Source organism: Syngnathoides biaculeatus, chromosome 20, assembly GCF_019802595.1.
Source record: "Syngnathoides biaculeatus isolate LvHL_M chromosome 20, ASM1980259v1, whole genome shotgun sequence".
NCBI lineage: Eukaryota > Metazoa > Chordata > Actinopteri > Syngnathiformes > Syngnathidae > Syngnathoides > Syngnathoides biaculeatus.
Window position 1 is genome coordinate 118132 of NC_084659.1, and position 27517 is coordinate 145648.

At 44.3% G+C, this 27517-nt stretch overlaps 2 protein-coding genes and 1 pseudogene across 4 annotated transcripts in view; all 3 read right to left on the minus strand.

Moving 5' to 3' along the window:
• Positions 1–27517, minus strand: part of LOC133493809 (gastrula zinc finger protein XlCGF57.1-like) — a 176643-nt gene that overhangs the window by 79711 nt on the left and 69415 nt on the right. The window lies entirely within an intron of this gene.
• Positions 5776–17215, minus strand: LOC133493826 (CASP8 and FADD-like apoptosis regulator; annotated as a pseudogene).
• On the minus strand, positions 7747–12339 carry LOC133493836 (uncharacterized). 3 transcript variants are annotated; one of them, XM_061807739.1, is made up of 3 exons: positions 11380–12339; positions 8502–10748; positions 7747–8435 (listed from the first exon to the last, which is right to left on the minus strand). In XM_061807739.1, the coding sequence occupies exons 2-3, from the start codon at positions 9081–9083 to the stop codon at positions 8196–8198; spliced, it is 822 nt and encodes a 273-aa protein (XP_061663723.1). In that variant the 5' UTR covers positions 9084–10748; positions 11380–12339; the 3' UTR covers positions 7747–8195. The 3 variants fall into 3 exon arrangements, with proteins under 3 accessions (XP_061663723.1, XP_061663722.1, XP_061663724.1); XM_061807738.1 differs by having other exon boundaries at positions 8502–10497; positions 10576–12339; XM_061807740.1 differs by having other exon boundaries at positions 8502–12339.

Here is a 27517-nt window from a genome sequence, read left to right on the forward strand (position 1 = left end):
CATTCAAAGTACATAATGTAAACAATAAAATAAGTATGTTCATTTACCTTTGGTGTTGAGTGACTATGCATATATAAGGGTGAGGGACAAACAAAAGGCAGAATGGGGGACGGAGGGGGAAGCAAACGTTTGACACCCGAGAGAAAACATACGCCTGCATGCACACAACTTAATTCCACGAAAGTTTCTTGGGGCGCATGGTGAAGAATTATGAATAAACTTGCAAAAAACACAAACGAAAAATGTTTCCAGTGTGCGTTACTTGTGATAGTGGGTGACAGCGTAAACGCGATTCGGTGATAGTCGAGTGTCAAAGAGAGCAGCTCTATCGTGCGACATAAAGCAAGATACAGGAAGTGCATCATGGGTAAAGATTGATGTCCCTCCGAGCCAATGGGATGCCAGGAAATTCTTTGTAATAGCCAATAGGAGAGCAGCTCTATCGCGCCACACAAACAAAGATACAGGATGTTTATGTTTGGTGGAATTTGGGGAATCCGGCACCTATTTTTTCCTTTCGTATCTTGAATTTTCTTCGTAATTCGAGACAATAGTTTTTCCGAGGAGGCGTTTTGAAATGTGAATTTTTTGTTATCGAGACCTTCGTCGTTCCACTGTATTTAAATACATAGGCCAAATAAGTCATAATATGCCAAATAAGAAAATACCCCTGTAGAACTAATACAGAAAACATTACATCGATGGAATTTATATTGAATTTGTTAATCTCCATTCCAATCTCCAATCCACACTGAAATTTGTAACTTGTTGTCACCGTTCCACATTTCACTACACTGGCAGATGAGGCAAAAGCACTTCAAAAATGACATTGTGAAAAAAAAGTTCGCCTCACATTCCATATGAAAGTGATACGTTTTTGTCTTCTTTACTGCAGCATCCATACTCATGTTTGATAAGATTTCTTCAGCGAGGGCTGAAAATAGGGCGGGACTCGCAAACAGCGTGTTTTCCTGAACTGTCATTGTTTGCACATGCGCGATGAGCTAAAGTTAAAAAAAAAAGTACGGCTGATGTTTTTTTTTTCTCAGCAACTGCCTTGCGATTGACTGGAAAGTATTAACCTTTTTGACAAATAGTATATCATGTGACAATTGGAAATTGTCAAGGAAAAGCTCTTACAGGGGCCTGGATCTCGACATCACAGCACCGGAAAAAGATGAAGACCGTCAGGCACGGGATGCAAATAGCAGAATGTGCTTTCTGCATCATATTTCATGATTCAATTGATGCATCTCTGCCATATAATTAGTTTAAAATGGCTGATGTGGTTTATAAAGGAGTACTTGAAGTATAAAGAAAAAAGGTGAATATATTTGTGATCTAACCTTCGAAGAAGACATTTCAGGTGAACATACCTAAAACATCATTCTGAACTGGTTTTGATCGCACCTGCAAAAAACACACCAAAGTTAGCCAGGACTTGAACCTAGAACCTTCTGATCCATGGTCAGATACGTTATCCATCGCACCACTAGCCCAACAAAAAACCTGTACCTTCTGGAAACCCATGTTTACAATTTTCAGTGTCCCACACCCGTCAAATAACAGCATCGAAAAAGGCGACTGAGGGGCTTTATACCTGCTGCGACCCGGAATTGAACAAGGATTGCGTGGCAACAACGCAGAGAACTCACCACAACGCGATCACAGCTTTGTGGAAACTGCCACGAAAATAGGCTGTAAAAAGCTGTTGGCTGCAGTGAGAATGCTTAACGATCCAGGACTGACCCGATCTCGGGAATGCCAAGTCAGATCGTCTAGTGGTAAGGATGCGGTGATTTCATTGGCACAGGCCAAGTTCGTCTCCGGGTCGTGACACGCAAATTCTTAAACTTGTTTCGTCAAGTGATGATCAAGATTGACAATTCTGTGGATTAACCTGTTTTATTGGCGACAACACCGATTTCAGCATTAGATATGGATCCTCTATGCCAAGTGTCTCTAATTTTTCCATGTACCTTAATTTATCATCTTCTAAATGTTTAACGGTATCAGACAAACTCTGGATGTCGCACTATAAAATGTATTTTTGTTTTTTATCTCAGCGTACTTAGCATTGAACAATGCTTTGACCGGAAATTATGGCAACTTCAACAAAACCCATGTACTTTTATGTGTTTCCATAGTATAGTGGTGATCACGTTCACTTAACACGCGAAAGGTCCCCGGGTGGAAACAAGTGTTGTTTTGTTGCTTGCTTGCTTGTAAGGGAGCTTTTATCGGAAGGAAGAAAAAAAGGAGGGAACACACAACAAAATGAGGAAGGAAGGGAACAGGAAATGATGAAGAGAGGAAAAACAGGGAAACAAGGTAGGAAGGAAAGAAATAAGGAAGGAAGCAAAGAATATATTGAGGAAGAAAAACAAGGATAAAATGATGGGGAAAGAGGTAGGAACGAAAGAAGCAAAAAACATTGGAACAAGGAAGGGAAGGAAACAAGGAAGGAAGAAAGCAAACAAGTATTGGAGGAAGCAATGAATGAGTGCAGGAAGCAAGAAAAGAAGGAAGTAAGGAGGGAAGGAAGGACCAGGAAAACGAGATAACCGCTACATTGGTAACCACCATGTTGACATGTTTGACTGCAAAAAAAAAAAACAAATCTTTGTATTCTCATTCAGGTCTGACTTTCCTTGGAAATTTAAGCTCAAGCGAAAAACAAATCAAAACAACATTCTAGAGGAATTAGTGTGGGGACACAAAAACAACAAAATCTTAGTGGCAATCAGCTGCCTGGACGCTCAGTCTGCTTTTCCTTTCCTTTCTCTCGGTTTCGTGGTCCTTTTCCACATGAGAGAGTCTGGCTGCAGGCCTCACCTCACATCTCAAGTCCCCTCCTGCAGACCCCCAACTGCCATCGTCATGCAGGGAACAAAGTAGGATCATTTGAAAATTGTGTCCATTTCTGTTTCAGCGTTTAAGGAACTTAGTTGAATATTTTCTCGATAATCATTCATTTCCGGTTTCAGCATTAAAGCCATTCATGTACACCACTGCCCATTTCATTTACACTCTCTTTTCATTCCCGGTTGAAGTGTTTTCATGTTTTATGAATAAATCAGTGAATACTTAAAAAGGGAAGAAGGGTAGATGATGATGATGATGATGATGATGATGATGATGATGATGATGATGATGATGATGATGATGATGATGATTCTTCATGTCAATCTTCCATTGATGTTTTCATGGCATGGAAGGAAACCAGAGTGGGTGGAGAAAACCCACACAGAGATCATGCCAACTCTTTTTTGATTGTGGATGTGAACCGCGGGTCCCACGGGGAGAATATCGGATTCCGTTGCCCAGGAAAGGGGACACACGACTGGCATGTTAACTGTGCACTGCATTGTGGGTTTATTCTTCATAGTCGGTCTAGTCAGGATTTGTGGATGCTCTCACTCTGAATGGGGTGAAAAAGTGTGCATGTGTGAAAATAAAAGCAGTTGCCGTTTTGGACTCCCGATTATGTGAATGAATGATCCATCCATTTTCTCAACCACTTATCCCCGCAACGGTCACAGGAGTCCTGGAGCCCACCCCAGCTAACATCACACAAAAGACAGTACACACTGTGAGCTGGTAGCCAGTCAGTCACAGGGGACATAACTGACACCGTCACTGAGCAGGAATCAAACCTACGCTGCCCACACTAAAGGCAGGTGTGTATACCACTACGCTCTCAGTCTCAGCTGGTTTGTATACAATTGTGTAAACGCATCTGCCCCCTACTCCATGTTTGCCCTTTGGCTGTTGTGGTCAATGTGAATGTTATATTTTCCTGAGGGAATCCATTTTATACTCGTCTGAATCCAAATGTCTGACTTTTCTGGTTTGTGGTACTTTACACACCATCCTGGAACAGAAATGTTTCCTTTTTTTCAATTTCAACTCATCGCATTCAATTTCACATTTGTAGTGTTTTAGATACCAAGGTCTTTGAACTTGGGACCGCTTGCACCCTAAGCAAGAATCATGACCCAAGACCAATGAGCCACAAAAGACATACCCGTTGACACCTTTTTTTTAATCATGCCACTCGACCCGGAGTGGACAAGTGTTGGCCTCACAGCTCTGAGGTCCCAGGTTAAATTCCGGACCGGCTTCTGTGGAGTTTGCATGTTCTCCCTGTGCCTGCGTGGTTTTTCTCCGGCCACTCCGGTTTCCTCCCACATTCCAAAAACATGCAACATTAATTGGACACTCCAAATTGCCCCAAGGTGTGATTGTGAGTCTGGCTGTTTGTCTCGGTGTGCCCTGCCATTGGCTGGCAACCAGTTCAGCCTCCTGCTTCCTGGCCATTGAAAGGTGCAATCGGCTCCAGCACTCCCCACGACCCTTGTGGGGATACGCGGCAAAGAAAATGAATGGAGGATGTATTTATGTCAGTATTTTATAAGGATAACATGAGATTATTGTTTATATACAATGTTATATAGAGATGTATTCTAGGGTTGCAGGTGGAGGCAGGGGTTCTCATTTTATTCCTTTTTTTGCAGGGGGGCTTGTAACAGGAAACAATTGATAAGCACTCCACAAGACCAACAACCCAATGGATTGATCTTTTTGCCACATGGTGGAGCACATGACAATTGATAATGGTTATCTAAATTATATTGGGGTTTGTGTGGGAATTGGGACCGAGTACCTCTTGCATCCAAAGGAAGAATTATACCCCTCAACAACTTAAACATTACACATCTCTCCACTTTCTGAGCCGATTATCCTCACGAGGGTCACAGGATTGCTGGGGCTTATTCTAGCTATCAATACACAGGAGGCGGGGTACACCCAGATCTGGTTGCCAGTCAATCACAGGGCACATGGAGATGAGCAACAGTTGTGCTAACAATCACACCTGTAAGGGCAATTTAGAGTCTCCATTTAATGTATATTTTTGAGAGATGAGAGATGAAACCGGAATACCCGGCGAAAACCCATGCGGGAACGGGGAGAACACGCAAACTCAACACGGGCGGTGCTGCAATTTCAACACCCTGCCTTTGGGGCCAACCCTCTACAACTGTGCCACTGTGTCGCCAATACTTAAAAGATATTTTAACTTAACAATTGAAGTTTTACGGATTATGTATAACACCATTCAAAAAATATTGCAAATAATCTTGATTAGACTAAATGAACGCAGTCAATTTTATTGCTGGTTATGGCTTTGTAAGATTTTATTTACTTTTGTTATCTTGGGCCTATTTGAGAGGCAAAATTTAATTGAATGCTGACCGCATTTAATATCTCATTATCAAAGATGTGCAGCCCAGTTCAAGTGCTTCCCAAATCACAACAATTTTATTTAGATGGGAACAGATATCCCATGTGAGGAAGGTCTGGCCCCTTATTTTCACATTGCCAAGAAATTAGAGCTCAATGTGTTACGCTGTATTTTTTAAAACAGATATTTTTTAAGGTGAATATTCATTGGACAGAAAATTTTAAGATGTTTTTTACGTGTTGGATTTCAATGTTAAAAAAATCGACATTGAAGTGAATAATGTTATTTGTATTTTTCATTTCAATATCCATTTTAGAATGTTTATTGGGATGACACTTAACCTTTAATAAAAGGAATTATTTTTCCATTCCAAACACTATGAATCTTATTTACTTCAATTATATTGTCATCTTCAACTGCTGCCCTGTCCTCAAGGGAGGGTAGCTTAATAATTTGAGCTCAAGACCTAAAGAGAACCATCATTATGCTCATGGTAAGTACAAGAATATCACAAATAACTACATATGCAGTATGTTTACATTGTGTATCTCGTTTATTCACAAAGACAATAGTAGAGGCACGACTGCAAATCATTGTCGTGTACAGTGTAGCAAAACAAGTATGACGCTCGACTAATGTTTTTAGCTGCACTGTGGAAAGTAGACACACGAGGTAAATATAAAACATACAAGATACATCTCTGTAAAAAAGCTTATCTGAATACAGTAGAATAGTAAGTAATGTATTTGCATTGTTAGATAGATTGAAGAGCAAATACTGACAGCTACTAAACAGGCAAGTCGTCAGACAACTATAAATAAAGGTCTTTTCTCAAAGTGTTTTTCAGGTCTATGTGGTACTGATCCTCAGGATGCCTCCTGTTGTGTTCCAAGATTGCGCCGTTCACCTCCATGTGAAGATCGACCAGATGTCGGTTCCTGTAAGAATACAAAACACTTGGTGAGGACTGAAAAAAACAAAGTTATTGAAGTTTCAGGATGAAGGTAACCGTGACCTTTACGGGTGAACTTTATTTAACGTTCTCTGAACATGGTAAAGCGTTGGCCTCACAGTTCTGAGGACTCTCGTTCGATCCCGGCCCCACCTGTGTGGAGTTTGCATGTTCTCCCCGTGCCTGCGTGAGTTTCCTCCAGGCACTCCAGTTTCCTCCCACATCCCAAAAACATGCAACATTAATTGGACACTCTAAATTGCCCCAAGTTGTGATTGTGACTGCGGTTGTTATCTGTCTCTATGTGCCCTGCAATTGGCTGGCAACCAGTTGACAGCTGGGATAGGCTCCAGCAATCCCCGCGTGAGGGTTGAAAAAAAAAAAAATCATGGAAGTGGGTACATATGATTTGCCTCCGCAGATCACATAAAATTATGCGGCAGGCTCGATCTGGCCCCCGGGGTTTGAGTTTAAGACCAGTGCTTTATGAGGATGAATCAATCCCGTACTGAGTGTCACCAGGGGCTTGGAACAGAGATACAGAGAAACTGGAAGATTCACAGAAAAACATTGAAGTTGACGTCTTTGAAAATTCTCATGGCTTAATTTTGCCGCTCTGCTCTTTGTTGCGGTTTGTGCCCCAAAAAGTAAATAAACCCGAAAACAGAACCGTTGGATGTGAGTCCCAAAGCGGAGAGAGGTCAAATAAAGTTCAAATGTAAAGGATCTCCTGATACTTGGGCTCATAATCACATATTAATCGCTAGCTGTCACTTTTCCAAGGTAGCGTGTGCGCACGTACCTTCCCTGGCTTCTGCCCAAGGCGTCCGTCAAAGCCTTGAGGTAAACTGAACATTGTCGGCCTCGCTGCAGTTGATGCTCTCCGGTCGAGCAGTGACTCCAGAGCACGTCCGCATCTGACGGGCGACAATCGGGTCTCAGCTGACCGGCGCCACCGTCCGTCTCCCAGCTGTCATCACAGCGGTTCTCTACAGCACAGGGTTGGAACTCCGACACAGTGTAGCTCTGGACGAAGAACAGTTTCAGCTTGCTGACCAGTGCCGGACAGGTGTCGCCGTTGCAAAAGCGGCGGACATCTTCCAGACGGAGGCCTTCGCAGTTTGTGTGAGTGGCCTGGAGGAGATTATCAGTCGCCCGGCTGATGATGCAGCAGATGAAGCCGTCGCCGCTGCGGTCCGGACTCCTTTGGAAGACCTGAGCGTTGAGACTGTCTCGACCAGGTTTAGCCATTTATGCAGGGTCACATTGAAGTGCAGTGACTTAAATGCCTGCGCCATCATCTCTGAAGAAAAAAAAAAAAAAAAGTGTCACCAGAATGATTTGGATCAGCCAACCTTTGAAAATCCTTTATCCATCGATTTTGTATTGCAAAACTATTTGAATCTCTTTTAATAACACATAGAGATGAAAGAATAACATAAGTGTCATGGTGTTATAACTCTCTACGTAACTGATATTTGGAGATACACGGTACAACTACACAAGCAGACAAAATAAATAAATACTCAGGCATAAATGATTTATTCTGTGCAAAGAATGTCACCAACGGGGCACGAGGGTGGATCCAAATGCACGACTCCAGAGACAAGCAGACAATGCAGAGGAAACCTTTATTCGATCCAAGGTCTAGGATCAGGCAGACAGTCCAAACAATCAGAAGTAATAGTACGGCAGGCTTACGAGGGTGGTCAGTGGACAGGCGTGGGTCGGTGCACGGAGAGCAGAAGTCAGGCAAACAGGAGTGCGGGAACGAGGCAACAAGGACGACGATCTAGCGGAGGACAAGTACTCCCCAAGTCCTATCTATCTATCTATCTATATATATATATACACACACACACACTGGGCTTCATCAACTGTAACACGGTGCAGGTGTGCTCTGACGAATTGGCTGGCCAAGCCCAGCCTGGGCAGGAAGCCTGGAGCATGACAGTACCCCCCCCCCCTCAACGGCCGGCTCTGGACAGCCCAGGAGCATCAGGGTGAGCCGCGTGAAAGTCCCTGATGAGGGAGCGGTCCACGACGAAGCAGGAGGGGATCCAGGAGCACTCCTCCTCCTTGACCCCCCTTCCTCTGCGGCAGGAAGACAGCAACCAGCGCACAGTATACACCGGCCCACCGTCGACCATGCGGGGGGGCTTGACCGGAGGAGCCAGCGACGAAGTGCGATTCAGGCGAAGTTTGCTGACGTGGAACGTAGGGTGCACCTTCATCGACCTGGGCAGTTTGAGAGAGACTGCGACTGGGTTAATGATCTTGGAAATCAGGAACGGGCCAACGAACCTGGGAGCAAGTTTGCGGGATTCCGTCCGCAGCGGGAGATCTTTGGTGGAGAGCCACACTTCGCTGCTCGGCCCTTCTCTTGCGGTCCGCTGCGGCCTTGTAGGCGCAGCAGTGTCCTCCGAGCTGCTTCCCAGGTCCGTTTGCAATGTCACACCACGGCCAGGGCCGACGGGACCGGAGTCTGTGACCAGTGGAGGAAACAGGGACGGAGGATAGCCATGCACGCCATGGAGTGGAGCCATACCTGTTGAGGCGGAGGGTAGAGAATTGTGGGCATACTCCACCCACTTGATGTGCTGGCTCCACGTGCTCTGGTCCCTGGATGCCAGACATCGAAGACCGGTCTCTAATTCCTGATTTATCCTCTTTCTGGCCATTAGACTCCAGGTGATGACCCGATGTCCGACTAGCTGAAGCGCCGATGAAGTTGCAGAATTCCTTCCAGAAACGGGCGCTGAATTGCGGACCCCTGTCCAAAACGATGTCCTGGGGTAGCCCGTGGTAATGGACGACCTCGTCTAACACCAGCTGGGCTGTCTGCTTGGCCGACGGGATCTTCGGAAGTGGCACGAAGTGGACCATCTTGGAGAAACGGTCCACTCCGGACAGCACCACTGTGTTCCCTTGTGAAGGCGGCAGGCCGGTGACGAAGTCCAGCGCGATGTGCGACCACGGACAGGGGTCGCAACTCACCAACAGGCCTTAGGCGGGAAGTCTTATTGGCAGCACACACCGGGCAGGTGTTGACGAACTCCCTTATGTCCCTGCTGAGGTTAGGCCACCAGAACCTTTGTTCGACCACTGAACGCGTCTTCGCCATACCCGGGTGGCAGACCGTCTTGTTGGGATGGGTTAGGCTCCCCGCAGAGATGGAATGATGAAAAGGCGGCCCGACGGACAATCCGCGGGCGGCGGCGTCTCTCCCAGGGCCTCCTTCACCCGCGACTCGACCGCCCAGGAGAAGCCGGACACGAAGCATGCCACTGGCAGGATAGTAGTGGCTTCTGAATCCGTGCGCCCTCCCTCGTGGATCCGTTAGAGTGCATCCGGCTTGCCGTTCTTGGAGCCTGGGTGGAAGGACACGGTAAAGCGGAAGCGGGTGAAAAACAGGGCCCACCTGGCCTGACGGGCGTTCAACCTCTTCGCAGACTTCAGCTATTCAAGGTTCTTATGGTCTGTGAAGACAACGAACGGTACTTGCGAGCCTTCCAGCCAGTAACGCCACTCCTCCAATGCGCTCTTGACCGCCAGCAGTTCCCGATCTTCCACGTCGTAGTTCCTCTCTGCCGGGGTCAGCTTCCTAGACAGGAACGCGCACGGGTGGATCCTTCCGTCCCTGGGACTCCTCTGCGACAAGACTGCTCCGATTCCTGAATTAGATGCATCCACCTCCACAACAAACTGGTTATCTGGGTCTGGAACAATGAGAACAGGCGCAGTAGTGAAACTTGCCTTTAGCCTGCTGAAGGCCTCCTGGCAGGTCCCGGACCACGCGAAGGTGGTGTGTGGCGAGGTGAGCGAATGCAGAGGAGCGGCCCCGGAACTGAAGTTCCTTATGAACTTCCTATAGAAATTGGCAAATCCCAAAAACCTCTGTACATCCCTCCTGTTGGTGGGGGTAGGCCACTGCGTCGACCTTCCCGGGGTCCATCCGTATCTCTCCCTCAGCCAGGACAAAGCCCAGGAAGGACACGGATGCCCGATGGAACTCACACTTATCCATATTCACGTACAATTGGTGCTGCTGCAGACGCCGGAGCACCTCTGACTTGTTGAATGTGAGAGGTTAGGTCTGCTGAAAAGATGAATGTCATCCAGGTATACAAAGACAGATCTATTCAGAAACTCCCGAAGCACGTCGTTAATGAAGTTTTGAAAGACGGCCGGGGCGTTTGTCAGTCCAAAAGGCATCACAAGATACTCATTGTGCCCTGTGGGGGTGTTGAATGCTGTCTTCCACTCATCCCCTTCCCGAATCCACACCAGATGGTAAGCGCTGCGCAAGTCGAGCTTGGTGAAGAGCCGGGCTCCCTGAAGGAGTTTGAATGCTGTAGCGATCAGCGGCAAAGGGTACCTGTTCTTGACTGTGATGTCGTTCAGTCCTCGGTAGTCGACGCAGGGTCGCAGCGTGGAGTCCTTCTTCTTGACAAAAAAAAAACCCCGCACCGGTTGGTGAGGATAAGGGGCGAATGAGTCCGGCTGCCAGCGAGTACTCGATGTAGTCCCTCATGGCTTGATGCTCTGGTCCTGTTAACGAGAACAGTTTCCCTCTGGGAGGAGAGGTGCCTGGCAGGAGTTCAATCGCGCAGTCGTATGACCGATGTGGCGGCAGAGACTTTGTCTTAGATTCAGAGAACACCTCCCGTAGGTCATGGTAGCAGGAGGGTACCGCGGTCAGCTCCGGGGCGGTACTAGGTTCTGTTAGCCGAACTGACGCGACTTGAATACCCTTGTCTTCCTGGACAGCGAAACAGCGACTGAGACAGTCCTCTCCCAAAGTCTTGATCTGACCCGTGGTCCAATCTATGTGCGGGTTATGTTCTTTGAGCCACGGGCTGCCCAGGATGATGTCGCTACTACGTGTGTTGAAGACATGAAAGCTAATACGCTCCAAGTGAGCGTCCGGAAAGCTCATACGTAGCATCTGAGTGTGATGTGTAACCCGACAAAGGAACTTGCCGTTGGCGGCATAGGCGTGACGAAGCCGTTGCGTGGGGAAAGTTGCTGCCCCCAGCCCCTCGACCACGCGGGGATTTATCAGGTTTGCGTCCGACCCGGAATCTATGAAACCCGTCACAGTGCATGAACGGGAGTCCATTCCCAGGGTGAGGTGAAGAAGGGACCTCCCTGATCCCGCCGCGGTATACCGCACACTCACCGGAGTAGAGATCCTGATGTCAGAGTGCTCTGGTCAAATCGGGCAGCGGGCGATCAAGTGTCCCAAACGTCCCTCCCGTCGCCGGCGCAGATGCTCCTCCACTGGCCCGTCGAGTGGGTCCAGCAGTGGATGACCGGGCGGCAGCTGGACTGGACCCCTCCCTCAGTCATCACGGCTAGTTGATCCTCCATTACTAGTCGCTGGACAACCTTGAGGGCCAACGCGATGAGTGCGTCCAGCGTGGGAGGAAGATCTACAGCGACGAGGAGACCCTGGATTTGGGGGGAAAGCCCCTGGAAAAAGGAGTCGTGCAGGGCGTCCTCGTTCCATCGACTCTCGGCGGCGCAGATTCGGAACTCAATGGCGTAGTCGGACACACAACGATGTCCTTGACGAATCGTCATGAGCGAGGAAAACCTGGGTGAGCGCGCAGACGAACCTCGTCCATGAACGGCAGATATCCGAGTTACGACTCCACTCGGCAGTGGCCCACGCCTCTGCCCTCCCCGTCATGTGGGAGATGACAAAGGAGATACGGGAGCGGTCCGTGGGAAAAGCGGCCGCTTGCAAAATGGAGATCGCACTGAACGAGGAAAGGCTTGACGTTCCCCGAGTCGCCTGAGAATCGTTCCGGTCGGGAGAGCGGGGTAACGCCGCTAAAGGGGAGCTCCGTGGAGAACGGTGCGGGCGGAAATGGTGGTACCGGTGGAGTGGCCACCATTGGCGTGGCAACCACGCTAGCCGGGGAGGTTAGCCACGAGGGTGGACCCAAATGCACGACTCCAGAGACAAGCAGACAGTGCAGAGGAAACCTTTATTTGGTCCAAGGTCTAGGATCAGGCAGACAGTCCAAACAATCAGAAGTAATAGTACGGCAGGCTTACGAGGGTGGTCAGTGGACAGGCGTGGGTCAGTGCACGGAGAGCAGAAGTCAGGCAAAGAGGAGTGCGGGAACGAGGCAACAAGGACGACGATCTAGCGAAGGACAAGTCGTCCCCCAAGTCCTATATATACTGGGCGTCATCAACTGTAACACGGTGCAGGTGTGCTCTGACTAATTGGCTGGCCAAGCCCAGCCTGGGCAGGAAGCCCGGAGCATGACAAAGAATGATAAATATTAAATATTTGTGACCATTTGCTTCACGTGTGTCTGTAGTATTCTCCCCAAATTTCCCAATAGATGTCCACTGGATTGGATTGAAGCAAAAGATGCTCCAGAAAATCAAATTTTTTACGCCTGATTTTAATATTTGACTACTGTAAATTTTTCATCAGGTTCAACATTCTAGAGTGCTATTAAAGTTTTTTTTAAAAAAATAGGGGGCTTAAATATTTAAACAGGAAAAGACGATTGGCAAGTCAAGTCAACCATATAAGTGCACAAATGACAAACCATTTTCCTTAAAAACACCACACGCACCATCTTCAAAGCCTTTAGGCTTGGAATCTTTTTCAGCACAAATACTAGAAAAGCCTCAGTGGTGTTTCATAAGGCCTCACTTGCTCACCACTAAGTGTAAGGTACCATATTTTCCCACACTATAAGGCTCCAAGAAGTTCTCCTTGTGCGAGTCTTCGGACACAGACAATACATCCGCACATATAAAGGAGACTCTTAAGTCCAAAGTCACGAGTTACGACAAAGGGCGTTTGTTTTTGGCCGAGCTCATGCTACATTTGGGGAGATATGACATCCTCAGGCAGGTATTTGGGTTCAGCCGGGACGATTATTCTCTGCAAAGAATGATAAATATTAAGGATTTGTGACCATTTGCTTCACGTATGTCTGTCGTATTCTCCCCAAATTTACCAAGCCGGACACACTCGATGTCCACGGGATTGAAGCAAAAGATGCTCCAGAAACTCAAATTCTTTCTTTCTGATTTTAATATTTCACTACTGGAAGTTTTTCTTCGGTTCAACATTCTAGAGTGTTTTTACATTTTTTTTTTTTAAATTGGGGGCAAATATTAGAAAAGCCTCAGTGTTGTTTCATGAGGCCTCACTTGCTCACCACTAAGTGTAAGGTACCATATTTTCCGCACTATACGGTGCACCGTATTATAAGGCGCACCTTCAACTAATGGCTTATTTTAAAACTTTTTTGATATATAAGGCACATAGAATAGACTACAGTAGACCCTGGGGTTCCGTTATGCATCCATTAGATGGAGCTGCACTAAAGCCGATTAGACCAGATTATAAGGCGCACCGTTGGCTTTTGAGAAAATTAAAGGCTTTTAGGTGTGCCTTTTGTGCGGAGAATACAGCACTGTAGTTCCCAGTCCTAAGTTCTACTGTACACAAAACAGCGTTTTTCAAAATGTATGTACTGTAGAAATATAGCCCGATTATACTCACCTCCGTCATTCCCCACGCAGTCTATGATTACGCACTCCCCTCTGGTGTCACTGGTGAATGTGTACCGACTGACTGGACTCTCCTACAGGGATGCAAGCAGAGACATGGTTGAAATTCAACACGGGTTGATCAAATAGAGCAACAAAAGTAGGACAAAAGTTTTAGTCCGTGATTTAATATCGTAGAGTACATCACAAATGTTGGACGAGACCACTTTAATTTTTCGTCTTAAAAAGACATTTTAAAAAGCTGCGTGCTATGAACTTTGGTAGGAATAGTTTGTCAGGTGTCCCAATCAATCAAGAAATCAATCAATAGCCTTTATTGTCATTATATGCTGTGCATACAATTAAATGATGAGTGCGTCTCCACAAGGTGCAATGAAATTAATAATAATAAAAAAAAAACATTAAGGTACAATTGCGGCTAAAATAAATGCACAAAAGTGCAGTTGCAAAATACAACATTAAATTGTTGTTATGTACTTATTTCTATAAATAGTTTGAGTATGAATCTTACCTTGCAGGTGTGGTGTACCACATCCTCAGGTACTGCTGGCACGTTGACTGAAATCAGATGGAAAATACACGAGAAGTCAGCGAAACAGGCCAAGAAGAGAAAAAACGTTCAAAGCAGTTATCATTTCACCAGTTGATTATTGTTGACGAGTTTCATTTAAATTTTGGGATTAGTACGGTACGTGAATGTGAGATTGCGTTTCTTCAAATACTGTCCACACTCCAATATAATATGTGGGTTGTTTCCACAAGATGTCACCCATTGTGCTGCCTCGAACGGTGGCCATTTTTCATCACTGAGCTCCCGTTACTCAGATGGACAACATTATGTTTCTAACCGCATTTATTGATGACGTGACCGACAGCACATCAAACCTGGACTGGTTACCTGCCCTCATGGGACTCAGGACTGAGTCACAATGGTGCAGTATTGGACCCTTGGTCTTTTACTTTCTGTGACAGAACTCACAAAGGAGGAGCACTTACCTGTATGCCAACACGGAAAACGAAAAGGCGGTAAAAAGTCAAAGGCAAAAAGTAAAACCTGCATATTAGTTCACCACAAGTAAAGCGAAATGTTTGTTTAAAATTAGATGACAATGGCAGAAAGACAAAAGAATAAACAAATCCAGTATTTCACCAAATTCGTGAATCTTTCAAGTGAATAACAAAAAAACGATCTTAACTGTAAAGTTCGCCTTCTGAACACAGTATCAATTAAGCTTGTTAGCTTAGCTCGGCGACACATCAGCACAATGGAGGTTGAAGCCAGGCAGCATGATCGCAGCGTCAGTCAATCCTCCACAAAGCCAAGTCTCCGTGAAGCACAGAGCCGCAGAATGTCCAAAGTATATTGTCGGAAGCTTTAGACGATGTCCCCGCTTACGCAGCCGGATTCTGGAAAAAGCTTCAGAGAACTGGCGAGAGTTGCCGAATAAAAAAAAGTCAGAAGTAGGCTCTATGATGGTTAGCAAGTCCTCTCTTGTGCACTTGAGTCCCGAGACCCAATCGGTAACGGAGAGCATTCCGGAGACTTCCACACTGGGTACGCGTTAGGTAGAGAGGTTAAATGGCGGCACACAGCGGTGTGTGGGTAATTCAGCAAAAAATGTGACATCAGTGAAAACAACCCATCATGACCCATCATTAAATGGAAATCCGGCACTTGGCTTCGGCTAACTTGCTGAGTGTATAACGTCTCGAGCATTTTAAGGATTAAAAGGACTATGGTGAAATTGTGCAATTTTTCCAAAATTGTGGAGTTCAGTTGGTTCTACTAGTAGTAAATCAGTATTACACACACTCGGCTGACATTTTGTTCACCTTGAGCTTTTTGGCCAGGTCTACCCTGCCGACATCCATTAAACATTCCTCTAAAAGGTCCACCCTTGTTGGGGAAACCTTGCCCACGTGCTCGAGTTCGACAACCAAGTCCAAGAAATCCTGCGTGAGCAAGAAAACAACGGGAAGTCCAACAACTTCAAAATTTTGAGCAGCAACAACAAAAAGTCCCCCACCAGCACAATTTCCTACCTTGGCGGTTTCCATTTTCTCACACGGCAGCATGTGAACCAGCAGAAACTTAACACTGCTCACATCATCCTTGGCCATGTCCTCGCTGATGTGAGCCATCAGAAAACTCTGCGGGAGGAAGCAAGATGGACATTAGGAACTGAACCTTTGTGACATACAAAAACTTGAACATTAAAAGGGGAAAAGGGAATTTTTAATGACTTGTAGGCAAATATTTGCATCTCTATATTTGTGGAGCGCCTGGCTACTTATTGAATGTGAATATAAAAATCAGAAACAACAACTTTGTCAAAAACACGCGAGGCAGAATGGGGACATCGAGGTCTGGGCCCACCACTTTGTTGGTCTTTTCTCATTTGAAGATGCGCATATATGGAAGTAAATATGTGCCACCAAAATTTGAATTAAAAAATGCTATAGTAAAATTCACAGTAACTTCAAAGTGATCACATTTTCAAGAGCTGCATTTCAGTTTAACATTTCAATGTAAACAAATTCACCACATGAAAAAAATTCAACCTTTAAAATTCTAACAATATTTTGAGTCTCCTGAGATTCAACTGGGTAAAATTCACTGTCTGAATTCAGTGTTATAAGAAGGCAGGGTTACTTCAGGTCAGAACCCAAAACCCAGCCAGTTGAATTTAGGACAGCGAATTGTAGTCAGTTGAATTTAGCTACTTTTGTATTTAATAGGCTATTGCTCACGTATGTTTTATGTTATGGGAACAACAGATGGATTTAAGTCCTGTGCAAAATCTGGCACTTTTACAGTCTAATAATGTACTTTAATTTGTTATATGAAGGTGAAGTGTCCCAAACAAATCAAGAATATGTTGAGAGCTGTTCCACCCCACCGTTACGCAATCGTGGCAGCACAGTACTTCACATAACCGTCCTGACAACAAGTTTCTTTTTGATTACTTGCCAGCTAGGCCAGACATCCAGAGGAACTGCTTTCAAATGAGGGCTGAAGCCAAAAAAGTACGGATTTATGTTTTTAGAAAGTGAGATTAACAGGGAGGGAGTATAGCTCGGGAAGAAAGTGAAACTCCACATTCTTGGGGCAGTGAATCAATCAGAACTGGAGTCTTGTGGTTATCTTAAAAGACGTTCTGCCCCTCATAAAAGAAGTCAGCCTAAATTCTTGCAACAAGGCTTTTTTTTTTTTAAACCATGAGAGAAAAATAATAAAATAGCACTCACCTGAATCTGGGTAGAACCTGCTCGTATCTCAAAGCTCTCTCCACATCGTCCCGGCTGAACCCAAATACCTGCCTGAGGATGTCATATCTCCCCAAATGTAGCATGAGCTCAGCCAAAAACAGACGCCCTTTGTCGTAACTCCTGACTTTGGACTTAAGAGTCTCCTTTATATGCGCGGCTGTATTGTCTGCGTCCGAAGACTCGCACAAGGAGAACATCTTGGAGCATTATAGTGCGGAAAATATTGTACCTTGAAGATGGTGCGTGTGGTGTTTTTAAGGAAAATGGTTTGTCATTTGTGCACTTATATGGTTGACTTGACTCGCCAATCGTCTTTTCCTGTTTAAATCTTTAAGCCCCCTATTTTTAAAAAAAAAAAAACTTTAATAGAACACTAGAATGTTGAACCTGATAAAAAAATTACAGTAGTCAAATATTCAAATCAGAAGTAAAGAATTTGACTTTCTGGAGCATCTTTTGCTTCAATCCAATCCAGTGGACATCTATTGGGAAATTTGGGGAGAATACTACAGACACACGTGAAGAAAATGGTCACAAATATTTAATATTTATCATTCTTTGCAGAGAATAAATCATTTATGCTTGAGTATTATTTATTTATTCCGTCTGCTTGTGTAGTTCTACCATGTACTTCCAAATATCAGGCTATAACACCATGACACTTATGCTATTCTTTCGTCTCTGTGTGTTAATATTTGGTTATTAAAAGAGAATCAGTTTTGCAATACAAAATTGATTGAGGATTTTCAAAGGTTGGCTGATCCAAATCATTCTTGTGACACTTTTTTTTTTCTTCTTCAGAGATGATGGCGCACGCGTTGAAGTCACTGCCCTTCAATGTGACCCTGCATAAATGGCTAAACCTGGTTGAGACAGTCTCAACGCTCAGAAAGGTCTTCCAAAGGAGTCCGGACCGCAGCGGCGACGGCTTCATCTGCTGCATCATCAGCCGGGCGACTGATAATCGCCTCCAGGCCACGGACACGAACTGCGAAGGCCTCAGTCTGGAAGATGTCCGCTGCTTTTGTAACAGCGACGCCTGTCCGCCACTGGTCGGCAAGCCAGGCAAGGTACGTGCACACACGCGACCTTGGAAAAGTGACGGCTCGCGCTTGAAATGTTATTATGAGCCCAAGTATCAGTAGACCCTTTACAATTGAACTTCATTTGACCTTCTCTCCACTTTGGAATGCACATCCAATGGTTGTTTTCGGATTTATTTACTTTTTTTGGGCACAAACCTCAACAAGGAGCTGAGCGGCAAAATTGATCCATGAGAATTTTCAAAGACGTCAACTTTAATGTCTTTCTGTGAATCTTCCAGTTTCTCTGTATCTCTGTTCCAAGCCACCGGTGACACGCAGACGGGATTGATTCGTCCTCATAAAGCACGGGTGTCCAACTCAAGGCCATGGGGCCAGATCTGGCCCGCTGCATGATTTTATGAGGCCCGCAGAGGCAAATCATATGTATCTACTTCCATGATTTTTTTTTTGTTCAAATCCGTACCAAAATTTAAAATGCTCACGTCATAAATGATAACGTTGAGATATTACAAGCATTTTTGTTTTACCAAACAACAGTAGTTGGGAAAAACCTATTAGCCTTGATTTCTGATTCCAAAACTAGTTCATAAATTTCATGTGTAAATATGATGAGACGGTTAAGGATGTTTATGGTTTCACAGGTATAACGGCCCTCTGAGGGAAACCGCGAGTACAATGTGGCCCATGACAAAAATGAGTTTGACACCCCTGGCATAAAGGTTTAGACTTGGCTTTAGAGTACACTACATGGTGCCAAAGCACTACTTCCAAATGAAGCTCCTCAACTCACTCAGCACCAAGATACTCTACGGTGGAGGCTAAGCACTACTTTTGTCCATCCATCCAATTTCTTAGCTGCTTATCCTAACAAGAGTCGCGGGGAGAGCTGGAGCCTATCCCAGCTGTCAACGGGCAGGAGGCGGGTTACACCCTGAACTGGTTGCCAGCCAATTGCAGGGCACATCGAGACAGACAACAGCCGCACTCACAATCACAACTTGGGGCAATTTAGAGTTTCCAATTAATGTTGCATGTTATTGGGATGTGGGAGGAAACCCGAGTGCATGGTGGAAACTGACGCAGGATCGAACGCGGGTCCTCAGAACTGTGAGGTTAAATAAAGTTCACCCGTAAAGGTCACGGGTACGTTCATCCTGAAATTTCAAGCGAAAGCCAACGCAAACTTCCTTAATTTCTTTTTTTTTTTTTTTTTTTTGCGACTTTTCAGTCCGAACCAAGTGTTTTGTATTCTTACAGGAACCGACATCTGGTCGATCTTCACATGGAGGTGAACGGCGCAATCTTGGAGCACAACAGGAGGCATCCTTAGGATCAGTACCACATAGACCTGAAAAACACTTTGAGAAGAGACCTTTATTTATAGTTGTCTGACGTTTTGCCTGTTTAATAGTTGTCAGTATTTGCACTTCAATCTATGTAATAATGCAAATACATTACTTACAATTCTACTGTATTCAGATAAGCTTTTTTACATAGATGTATCTTGTATGTTTTATATTTACCACGTGTGTCTACCTTGCACAGTGGAGCTAAAAACATTTGTCGAGTTTCATATTTGTATTGCTACACTGTACACGATAATGATTTGCAGTCGTCTACTGTCTTTTTCAATAAATGAGATACACAATGTAAAAATACTGCATATGTAGTTACTTGTGATATTCCTGGACTTACCATGAGCATAATGATGAGATGAACACGCCCTTTCTGACTCGGAAGCTCGTTTCGAAGAAGAGAACATCACACAACTGAATGAAGTTACCGGGGCAATATTACCCAATTCTTTCGAGCCATATTAAGATGATATGCGATCACGGCCAAACCGCCTCCCCATTCGATCCACTTCCGTGGCAGAGATGAGCCGTTACGGGCCGTCGTCGCGAAGAGCCACCCCGGCCAACAAGGCTGGTGGCCGGCTGCGACGAGCTACCCCGGCTGACAAGGCCAAGCCGGCTGAAACGGATGCCAGCCTTGTCGGCACCGAGGTGGCTAATCATGATGCAGCGCCGGGCCGCTTTACAGTGTTGTTCATAGCCGCCGTCCGTGATGAACAACACCGTTAAGCCAGGCTGCTTTACGGTGTTGTTGTCACACACGGGTGAGTGCGCCGTTGTCGGCAGCGTTGTTCATAGCCGCTGCCGTCCGTGAGCCGATGCAGCAGCGTTCGCTGGCGAGCCCGACGTCGTCCGATGCGCACATTGACACATTTAGCACCCTTGTCATACGACACGGATCTTTTGTTACATTATGAGGGACGTATTCCGTGGTCTGCCCCAAACTATTATCTCTTTTAGTAGCTGTACAAAGACCGACCTGTCATTTGGAACCCACGAAGCTATCGTCCTTTGCACCCGTGCAATCCATTTTTCACGACGAACTTGGTCTCTTGCAAACTTATGAAGGTTAAATCCATCCTACCGAGTGTTCAAGCAATGTCCAGCAATGCAACGAGCCAGCACTTTGGCTAACACGAAAAATCTATTTTTAAAAATTGGCTTGCTTAAACACAGTTTTGAACCAGAGACTATTCACATGTGAAACATACACGATTACCACTAAATTGCGGAAACTTCCACCCGACTCGTGATTTCCAGACCAGAACCCCACCCAGGCCATGACCATCTGTTCCTGGGAAACAACTGTTCAAATTTCCTCGTTAGTATATTGGACAGTATGTCTGCCTGTCACGCGGAAGACCCGGGTTCGATTCCCCAACAGGGAATTAAGTAGTGTTAACTCTTGCCTTTCGTGGGGCTATTCTTTTTGGAAAACAGGCCAAGCAGGAATCTCACACGGATCAGGCAAATATCACAACTCCAGTTCTACACAACGGAAACTGTTGCTCACGTTCCGTCAATCAGCAGGACTAGCAAACCGCATCACTCGGTGGAATTACGTTTGTTAACTGTAGTGGTTTGAATGTGCCAAACATTCCAAATTGTGAAACATGTTCACCTTCCAGAAAACACACAAAAAAAATACAAAAATAGATGAACAAAACACAAATATGGAAGTAATTCGTTGGCATTAGAGTATGAACTCTAATTTTTAACATGGATTATTTTTATACATAGAAATCCAACACTAAACAACATTTTCTGTGCAATAAATATTCACCCTAAAAAATATCTGTATGAAAAACACGTACAGCTCTAATTTCTTGGCAAAGTGAAAATAAATTCCATTCAAGTTCACCTTTTAAAAACTTAAATATTTCTCGAGGGAGCCATTCAAGGGATATCCATCCATCCATTTTCTGAGCCGCTTATCCTCACAAGGGTCATGGGATTATTGCTGGAGCCAATCCGAGAAATCTTCAGGGAGGAGGCAGTGTACACCCTTAACTGATTGCGAGCCAATCACAGGCCACATAGAAGCAAACAACCACTCACAAATTAGTGTTTTTTGGACATGGGAGGAAACGGCAGAATCTGGAGAAAGCCAACGCAGGCACGGGAGAACATGGAGACTCGACACAGCCGGTATTGGGATTTGAACTCGCTCCCCTTGGAACTGTCAAGGCCAATGCTCGACAAGTGCGCCACCATTCTTCCCTTATTTGGTCCATAATATCTGAAATATTGTGGTGATTGTTGTAATATTTAAGTTGCAAAGAGTAGAGAGGAAATTTTGGTGATGATTGTTGACAGTTTTTGGGTTCATGCATGAGGCCTGCAAGATGTGGCACTTGCCCACTGTGTTTATATGGTTTTAATGATGACACCCAAATAAATCGATTTTCCACATATTAAATAAGTAATTGACAATTTTTGGGTACTAGCTGTTGTTCATGTGGTGCAATGATATATGTCAGAAATGTATGATATACTACTAATTTAAAGAAAGCCGTGTTTGGTAACTCAAGCAAGCTGTTTTCTTTTTTTAATTTCAAGAAAAGTTGTTGAGCAAAAAAAAAAAAAAAAAAAAAAAAAACAAAGCAAAAAAGTTTTTCAAAATATGGACCATGAAGACCCTTACTTTCAACATTATGGATTTTGTCCATGTTTAATGATGGCAACATCAAATGAGCAAATGATTGAAATAAGACTGGAATTTGGGCAGTAGACTGTCAAGTGTATTTGTGATCTTTAATAAATCCATCCATCCATTTTCTTCACCGCTTACCCTCACAAGGGTCATGGGGAGTGATGTAGCCCATCGCAGCTGTCAATGGGCAGGAGGCGGGGTACACCCTGGACTGGTTGCCAGCCAATCGCAGGGCACATTGAGACAAACAGACACACTCACAATCACACCGAGGGGCAATTTTGAGTGTCCAATTAATGTTGCATGTTTTTGGAATGCGGGAGGAAACCAGAGTTACCCGAGAAAATCTACACAAGCACGGGGAGAACATATAAACCACACACAGGCGGGTCCGGGATTGAGCCCGGGACCTCCGAACTGTGAGGACAATGCTTTCCCAACTGAGCCACGGTTCCACCAATCTTTGATAAATAACACCTGTTAAAACAGTGAGTATGACTCAATTTGCTTGTACAGTATATCAAATCCATTTTCCCAATCAAAAAGAAATGAATGTCTTTCAACCATTGAGAATCTTCTATTAACAAAATGATCTCAACTTCAAGCAAATGTGGCCCGAGTCAAATGACCAAAGTGAAAAACTGCAAAGCTGAGGGAATATGGAGCATCACGAGCAGCTCTAATATCAGATAGTGATGACATCATGTCACACTGTATTTACTGATGACAACATGAAAAAAGTCCAAACGTGATATAACATGTCACACTCACTTCAACGATGGAAATTTTCTCTGTGAGGGAAAAATTAGAGAGCCTTGGCATCGAGGATCCATATGTAATGCTGAAGTCGATGTTTGCGCCAATAAAACAGGTTAATTCACAGAATTGTCAATCTTGATCATCACTTGACTAAACAAGTTTAAGAATTTGCCTGTCACGACCCAGAGACGAACTTGGCCTGTGTCAATGAAAGCACCGCATCCTTACCACTTAGACGATCTCACTTGGCATTCCCAAGATCGGGCAGTCTTGGATCGTTAAGCATTCTGGTTCACTGCAGCCAAGAGCTTTATACGTCCAACTTTCGTGGCAGTTTCCACAAAGCTGTGATCGCGTTGTGGTGAGTTCTCTGCGTTGTTGCCCCGCAATCCTTTTTCATTTCCGGGTCACAGCAGGTATAAAGCCCCTCAGTCGCCTTTTTCAATGCTGTTGACGGGTGTGGGACAGTGAAAATTGTATACATGGGTTTGCAGAAGGTACAGTTCCGTGTAGGGCTCGTGACGCAATGGATAACGCGACTGACTATGGATAAGAAGATTCTAGGTTCAACTCCTGGCTAGCTCGGCTGTATCTTTTGCATGTGGTATCAAAGCCAGTTCAGAGTGATGTTTTAGGTATGTTCCCCTGAAATGTCTTCTTTGAAGGTTAGATCACAAATATATATATATATTTTCTTGATACCTCGAGAACTCCTTTATCAACCACATCTGCCATTTTAAAGAAATTACATAGCAGAGATCCATCACTTGAATCATGAAATATGTGTTTATGCAGCAAACGACTTCACACAGATGCATCTGATTCAGGATAATACATGGAGTGGAGGTGGACTTTTAAAGGTGGCCTAACAGGTCTTTGAGAGTCAGAATTCTAGCTGATAGACAGGTGTTCAAATACTAATTTGCCTGTATCACACAAATAAATCACATACACGTTGAATTTTTTTACATTGGATTTCAGTGTTAAAAAAATTCCATGCTAGAAATTTGAATTCGTACTGTGATGGCAATTAATGACTTCTATAATTGTCTTTGTCAAATCGCAAATCGCAGAGCACATTGAGACCAACACCCACACTCAAAATCACACCAAATTCTCTTAGCTTTTGTCTTGAAATTACTTTCTATAAAGTGATGGCTGCACTGGAAGGCTGCCAACCTTGCCGTGTTATGGCGGCAATCCACATCTGTTTTTTTTTTGTGGGTCTGCAGGAAATCGATTAAGACTTTTTTCGTTGTTTTATCCTGTCTGTTATGACAGCTAACTGGAATGCAAGTGGGAACCATACTTATCTTACACTCTGTGTTTTACACGGAGAAAACAGATCATTTCAAAAACGTAATCACCGTCATAAGACAACAAGCGTCTCCCTTCCAAAGCTTGCTTACTAATATGGCGGCATAAAAAAAAAGTCATGTGGTTTTGGTACCGTCGCTGCAAAACCTTCATAGATGAGTTGTGTAATTAGTGCCTGAAAACCATACAACTTTGGAGTAAATTCCAAGACCAGCGACCTTTTAATCTTCAGTCTAACGCTCTCCCAGGTGAGCCATTTCAGCTTGGTTCCTGAGAAAACATCGCCTGGTTGCAACTCATTTAACTGACCTAAAAGGAATGGGGCCAGGGCCCTTTAGATCTTCAGTCTCACGATGTCCCAACTGAGCTATTTCAGCTTCATGACTTGAGACCCATTGCCTGGTTGCAACTCATCCAAAAGGCCTAAAAATCCAAAGCAGTGGACATGACCACAAATGAAAAAACAACAAAAGCCCATTTGCCAAAACCTTTCTATCATAGGGCACAACATGAGGCGGAATCACAACAACGCAAGAAGAACTGCCATAACTCAGGACCCTCAGATCTTGAGCTTTTACTTTTGACTGGTTGCAATTCATTTAAAGAGCCGACACAGAAACACAGTAGGACACGACCAGTGGTGTAATAAGTGCCAGAAAAACACACAGCTGTGTATTAGATGCCAACATTTGAACAATAGAGGATCCTACAAGTAGCAATTCACTGGCAAACGGTTCAGCATGTACCCTGCCTCCTGCCTGACAATCGCTGAGAGAGGCTCCAGCACTCATGCGCCCTTCGTGAGGATAACCACCTCAGATAATCGAGACCCAGGCCCTCAATAACCACAAGTGACCTCAATGCCTCCTGCCGGTGCTAATAATAACAACAATAATCATAAGAAACAAAAAGATTAACACTTATACTGAGGTTGAGGTGGACGGGTCTGAGAAGACCAGAAAACAGAGAGAAAGAAGAAAAGCAAACTGAGAATGCAAGCAGCTGTTTGTCAGAGCTTTTCATCAAAGGTTTCGTTTTTTTTTATCTGAAAACTAATTGTGTGAAAGTTGTTTTGATTTCAGCTTATGCACTGACTGAAATTGATGGCCGTGGACCAATGGTTTTGTCCGCTGCCACCATGGGAATCTCAAGAACCTCAGGGGAAGGAGTGACAAAGAGTGATGTGGTTTCACGGTGATTGACGGAGATGAAGAGTGGGATCGGCAGTGTTTGGTGGGTGACAGAGGAGATGACCTGGCCCTTCAGGGCTGTGAAGTTTTTCAGAGATGGGAGTGGCTGGGGGCACACATCCACCCGTGTGGTTCGTTGTTCTAGAGGTATGATTCTCGCTTTGGGTGGGAGAGGTCCCGGGGTCGACTCCTGGACAAGCCCTGCGAAGCCGCCTGTAGTGGCTCAGTTTGCTGTAATATTTTACCTTGCTGTCTTTGTCAAGGTGGCCTGTGTCGCAAGTCAGGGTTCATTCTTGTTTAGGGTGGCAGCCAAATGATCATTGAGTTATGTGGTTATGTTGAGTCAAATGCTCCCATAATATAATATTGTTTGAAAATATTCTATTAATATTCTAACTCTTTCCAAAGTTGTGGTAATCAGACACCCAGAGTTTTAAAAAAAATTAATATGGTAGTAGAAAACTCACTTGATTTCAGGTCTCACACATATATTAATTAATCATTTGGAAATAAAATTTTCAGAGGGGAAATTACTGGCTAAATTTAGATATAAAAATATATATTTTATGTTTCTTAATACGTTGTTACATTTTTATTTCTAGAAGTGGTGCATTTGGAGTTGTCAGTTGCTGGAAGCTATAATAATCAAAATTATACATGTATCAAAAAAATGGTACATCTCAATGTGTTTCACTTTTTGAATTGAAATTAAACTTTTGTCCAATTTATGTTGCATGTTTTTTGGGGATGCGGGAGGAAAAGCCACGCAAGCGCGGGAAGAACATGCAAACTCCACACAGGGAGGTCCAGGATCAAACACGGGACCTCAGAACTGTGAGGCCAGTGCTTCCCACCTGACCCACTGTGCCGCCCATAAAAACATCGATATTTGAATCACAGAGTTAGCACAGACCTGCGTAAATATTTTCACATGAGAACATGAAAACTTTTTTGTGCCTGTGTGTATGTCTGTGTCTGTGTGCTTTTGTGCACGTGTGTGCATGTGTGTGTGAGCCACACACCCCCTGTCGTGTTGATCAGGACAATATGGAGGAGAGAATCTGATCACGAACCGAGCAGGGAAAACATTTCTCTCCAGTGTGACTTCTCTTGTGCCATTTGGTTTTCCAGGTAAAAGATAATTTCCATCGCTTGTTGTGAGTGTGACGTGTCATATAAAGTTTGGATTTTTCATCATCTCTTCATCAGTGATGAGAGTGCGACATCATTTTTAATGGGGAAAATGTCTTTGATATACTGTACAAGCAAACTGAGTCAAACTCACAGTTTTAACAAGTGTCATTTATCAAAGATCACAAATACACTTCTACTCAAACGTTCATTTGCTTATTTGATGTTGACACCACTAAACTATTTGCCAAAATACATAGTGTTCAAAGTATAGGTATAGGCCATTTTTGAATAACTTTTTTTTTTTCAAGAAATTTTCTGAAAATGAAAATACAGCTTGCTTGTGTTTCTAAACAGGTTTGTTCAAGTTGGCATTATATCATACATTGCTGTCATCTGTCATTGCACCACATGAACAACAGCTCGTACCCAAAAATTGTTAATCACTTATTTAATATGTGAAAAAATCTATTAATTTGTTTGTAAAACCACGGTGGGCATGTGCCACGTCCTTCCAGGCCTCATGCATGAACCTAAAAAGTGTCAGCAATCAACACCAAAATGTATGCGTTGGCCTCACAGTTATGAGGATCAGGGTTCAAATCGTGACCCCAGCTGTGTCGAGTTTGCATGTTGTCCCTGTGACTGGGTGGGTTTTCTCAGGGCACTCCTGTTTCCTCCCACATCCCAAAAACACAATTGGAGACTGTAAATTGCTTTTGACTGGTTTCTGTTTCCATCTGCCCTGCGATTAGCTCGCAACCAGTTGAGGGTGTACGTTGCCTCCTCCTTGAAGATTCCTCAGATTGGCTCCAGTAATAATCCTACAACCCTGGTGAGGAACAGCAGCTAAGAAAATGGATGGATGGATATTTATGGGTTGGACTTCAATGTTGAAAATGACATTAGAAATATGAATTCATACTCTGATGGCAATGAATTACTTCTATATTCGTGTTTTGTCCATTTGTTTTTGTAATTTTAATATTTTCTTTTTTTGTTTTGTCGTTTCTGGAAGGTGAAAATGTTTCACGATTTATGACATTTG

Excerpts from the sequence above, each read along its gene's own strand:
- LOC133493836 (XM_061807739.1), bottom strand. The coding sequence starts at position 9,083 with ATGGTCCACTTCGTGCCACTTCCGAAGATCCCGTCGGCCAAGCAGACA. Across the intron at positions 8,436-8,501 it reads TCCCGCAAACTTGCTCCCAG|GTCGATGAAGGTGCACCCTA; the intron begins GTTCGTTGGCCC and ends CAAACTGCCCAG.